The sequence below is a fragment of the Papaver somniferum genome, chromosome 6 (genome assembly GCF_003573695.1).
Source record: "Papaver somniferum cultivar HN1 chromosome 6, ASM357369v1, whole genome shotgun sequence".
In the NCBI taxonomy this organism is placed as follows: domain Eukaryota; kingdom Viridiplantae; phylum Streptophyta; class Magnoliopsida; order Ranunculales; family Papaveraceae; genus Papaver; species Papaver somniferum.
In genome coordinates, this window is record NC_039363.1 from 82,500,152 (window position 1) to 82,503,462 (window position 3,311).

Sequence of the window (3,311 nt, forward strand, 5' to 3'; positions counted from 1 at the left end):
TTTTAGGGTTGGGGTAATGACTGGAATTACTTGAAGCACCCACTTTCCAGATACAGGCAGACATCTTTAATACTTCTATGAAGATTCCAGCTGATAGCCCCTTATCCGCGAATGAGTTCCATATATCACTCTCCAGTAGAATAACTAAATTGTTCTTTCCGCTCCAGAGGACTCCATCAAGAACATCCGTCTCTTACTTCTCAGATTCACTTCTCTCTTCAATGTCTCTTCCTCACTAAAGCAGTCGTGCTTTTCAGACAGATATTTGCATCACTAAATCCGACATTCTTTTCAGACATGAGATGAAGAAATAAAGCAAATAATGAGAAATAATTTCGCCTCCAACAGCATTTGCACCTTTTTTCCTTTTAAGCGACGTTTCTTCTTCTTATGTTCCAAATGACTCCAAAGTACCTAAAACTCAAAAGCAAACATAAGATACATAATTTACAAGAAAACTTAGCGAAGAAAGCATAAAAAATAGATAAATATTAAGGTGTTTTAGACACCTATCAATAAGCAAGCTATAAGAGAGGAAATTGTTTCTCATTTTGAGAACAGATTCAAGCTAAATTCGTAGTTCATTGATATTTCTACAATGAACCTTAGGCAGATCTCTATCGAGTCAGCTGAGAGTATTAAAGCTCAGATTACCGAAGAAGAAGTTTTGGCAGCTCTGAAGAAGTTGGGTCAAAATGGAGCTCCGGGCCCGGATGGTTTCCAAGTGAGTATCATCGTCAAATGTTGGTATTTCATGAAGACCGACATCATGAGAGTGGTTAAAGTTTTTGAAGATTGTGGTTTTATCGATTGGAGGCTCAAATTTACTTTTATTATTTTGATTCCGAAAAAGGAGATTGTTGAAGAAGTCAAAGATCTGAGTCCAATTAGCTTAACCGGTATTGTTTACAAAGACATATCTAAGGTGTTCGCTGAGAGGATCAAACCTTTGCTTCACTCTGTAATCTCTCCACATCAAACTGCCTTTATAAAGGGTAGACAGATCTTAGATAGCATTCTTGTGGATAATGAATGTCTCGATTCTATATTGAAGGATAAAAATCCAGGTATCATATGTAAGATTGACCTGGAAAAAGCCTTTGATAACATCAAATGGTCTTTCATCGACCAGGTTTTGCAAGCTATGTAGTTCGGTTGTAAATAGAGAATGTGGATTCAAGGGTGCATCAAGCGGATCCCTTTACCTATTCTTGTGAATGGGTCAACTTGTAGGAGGTTTGTGAATGAGAAGGGTATAAGACAAGGGGACCCTCTTTCTCCCTTCTTGTTTCTTCTTGTCTATGAGGTTCTAACTCACATGTTTGAAAAGGATACACTGGCAGGATGGATAGGTGGCTTCACTGTTAAGAAATATGGGACCAAAGTAAGTCACTTACAATTCGCAGATGATATCCTTGTCTTCTTGGATGCAAAGGTGGAACAACTCAGGTACCTAAAATACATTCTTTTATGTTTTGATGCTTCTTCTGGTCTTCATATAAACTTCAGTAAAACCAGCTATTTTCCGTTGGTGATGTAACCAACATGGATGATTTAACCGAGGTAATAGGTTGCGCTAGTGGTTCTTTTCCTGCTAATTACTTGGGGATGCCGCTAGGTGCTAAATCTAATTCTATGAGTAAATGGGATAAGGTGATTGAAATTTGTAAGTCTAGGTTTATCCACATGGAAGAGAGGTCTTCTTTCTAAAGGTGGTAGGCTTACTCTTATCAAGAGTATTTTGCTGAGCTTGCATGTTTACTACTTTTCTCTCTTTGTTGCTCCTATTTCCGTGGTCAAGCAAATTGAGAGTACTATTAGAAATTTCTTGTGGGATAACGCTAATGGTGGTAAAAATCACCACTGGGTAGGGTGGAAAAGGGTTTCCATCCCTCATGCTAAAGGAGGGTTGCGTATCAGAAACCTCAAAGGCATGAACAGAGCTCTCTTGAAAAAATGGTGGTGGAGATTGGAAAAGGAAAGGCACCCTGTTAGATCATTGCTCGATCGAACTCGCATGCGTTGCTATCTCAAGCATGTTTGTCAATGTTAGTGATCAAAATTATAAGTCTTGATTCTATTTGTAGATGTCTCGGACTAGGAAATAGATACTGTAGTTGATCTTAAATATCTCGACGTTCATCTCTTGAAGACGAAGAACTACTAAGGGGAGCTTATGGAATTTCTTCGACAAAAGATATGTGGAGACTTGAAATTATCTATCACTTGGAAAGTCTATTTCTACTATCTTCTATATTGAGACATAAGTCGTGTTACGATATAGATTTCTCTATACACATTTGAGATTTCGAGCTGAGTATATCTCGCTTACATATTTCTCGAAATATGTGTTAGTAAGATCTCGCTTCGAACAAGTTCATCTTATATCATGAGAAAATTTCCGAGTAAAATCTTACATGGTTTGTGTGACACAATCATTTGGTGTAAGACTTGGAAGATTTCAATAATGATTAATTCAATATCTTGAAAATTTCTTTGGTGCTAATAGTTTGTGAAAACGGCTATTGACATTATAGAAGAATGTTTCAATGCATATGTGTGTATACTAAATTGGTGAAGGAGATAGGTTAAGTATGCGTACCCGTGCGCATACTAGCGGAAGTTCTCGAAGCGAGAATTTCTGCTGAGTTTGATTTTGGCAAAACTCTTAACTAGTCACACTGGCGGAAGTTTTTGAACCAAAAATTTCTGCTGAGTTTGGGAACTTTACAAACTCAAAACCAGTTACTTAGGTACGCATACCTGTACGTATACTTAAGATGGTTACTTTGTCAAATCGGTCAAGTCCAGGAACTTGAACATTTAAATCATAAGGAATGCAATCTTTGCAAACCGTGGCTATAATGTTCATGATTGAATCAAGTGAATCAAACCGATTTGATTTCAATTGCGTTTTCTAAACAATTGAACAACTCTTAACTAGTTTCATTTGAGTCATTTGAACTAGTTATATTTGAACTAGTTATGGTTAAGATGAATAAGGTTGATATGAGAGTAATCATATGGCTAACCTCGGTTAACTATTTGTGAACCACATGTTTAGGTACGGTTACATAAACCTAAATGAGGGTACATTTCATTTGTGTGTGACAAGATAAGTTCGATCTAACGGTTGAAAGAAATTATCTTGGTTGAATCAGGTTTTTCATCTAACGGTGAATACTGAATGCTTTGTTACCAAGGTAACTTGGATTGCAAACCCTGATTTGAAAACTATATAAAGGAGAACTCTAACAACTAGGAAACCTAATCCCCACACCTCTTGTGTGTTACTAGTTGCATAACTAGAG

At 37.0% G+C, this 3,311-nt stretch overlaps 2 protein-coding genes across 2 annotated transcripts; both read left to right on the forward strand.

Moving 5' to 3' along the window:
* Nucleotides 1–598: 598 nt before the first annotated feature.
* LOC113290989 lies at nt 599–1,150 on the forward strand. Its single transcript, XM_026540570.1, has one exon. It carries the CDS (start codon nt 599–601, stop codon nt 1,148–1,150), a length of 552 nt encoding a protein of 183 aa, XP_026396355.1.
* Nucleotides 1,151–1,168: 18 nt separating this feature from the next.
* LOC113290990 (uncharacterized mitochondrial protein AtMg01250-like) lies at nt 1,169–1,540 on the forward strand. The gene has a single exon (XM_026540571.1). The coding sequence runs from the start codon at nt 1,169–1,171 to the stop codon at nt 1,538–1,540; it is 372 nt and encodes a 123-aa protein (XP_026396356.1).
* Nucleotides 1,541–3,311: the final 1,771 nt, after the last annotated feature.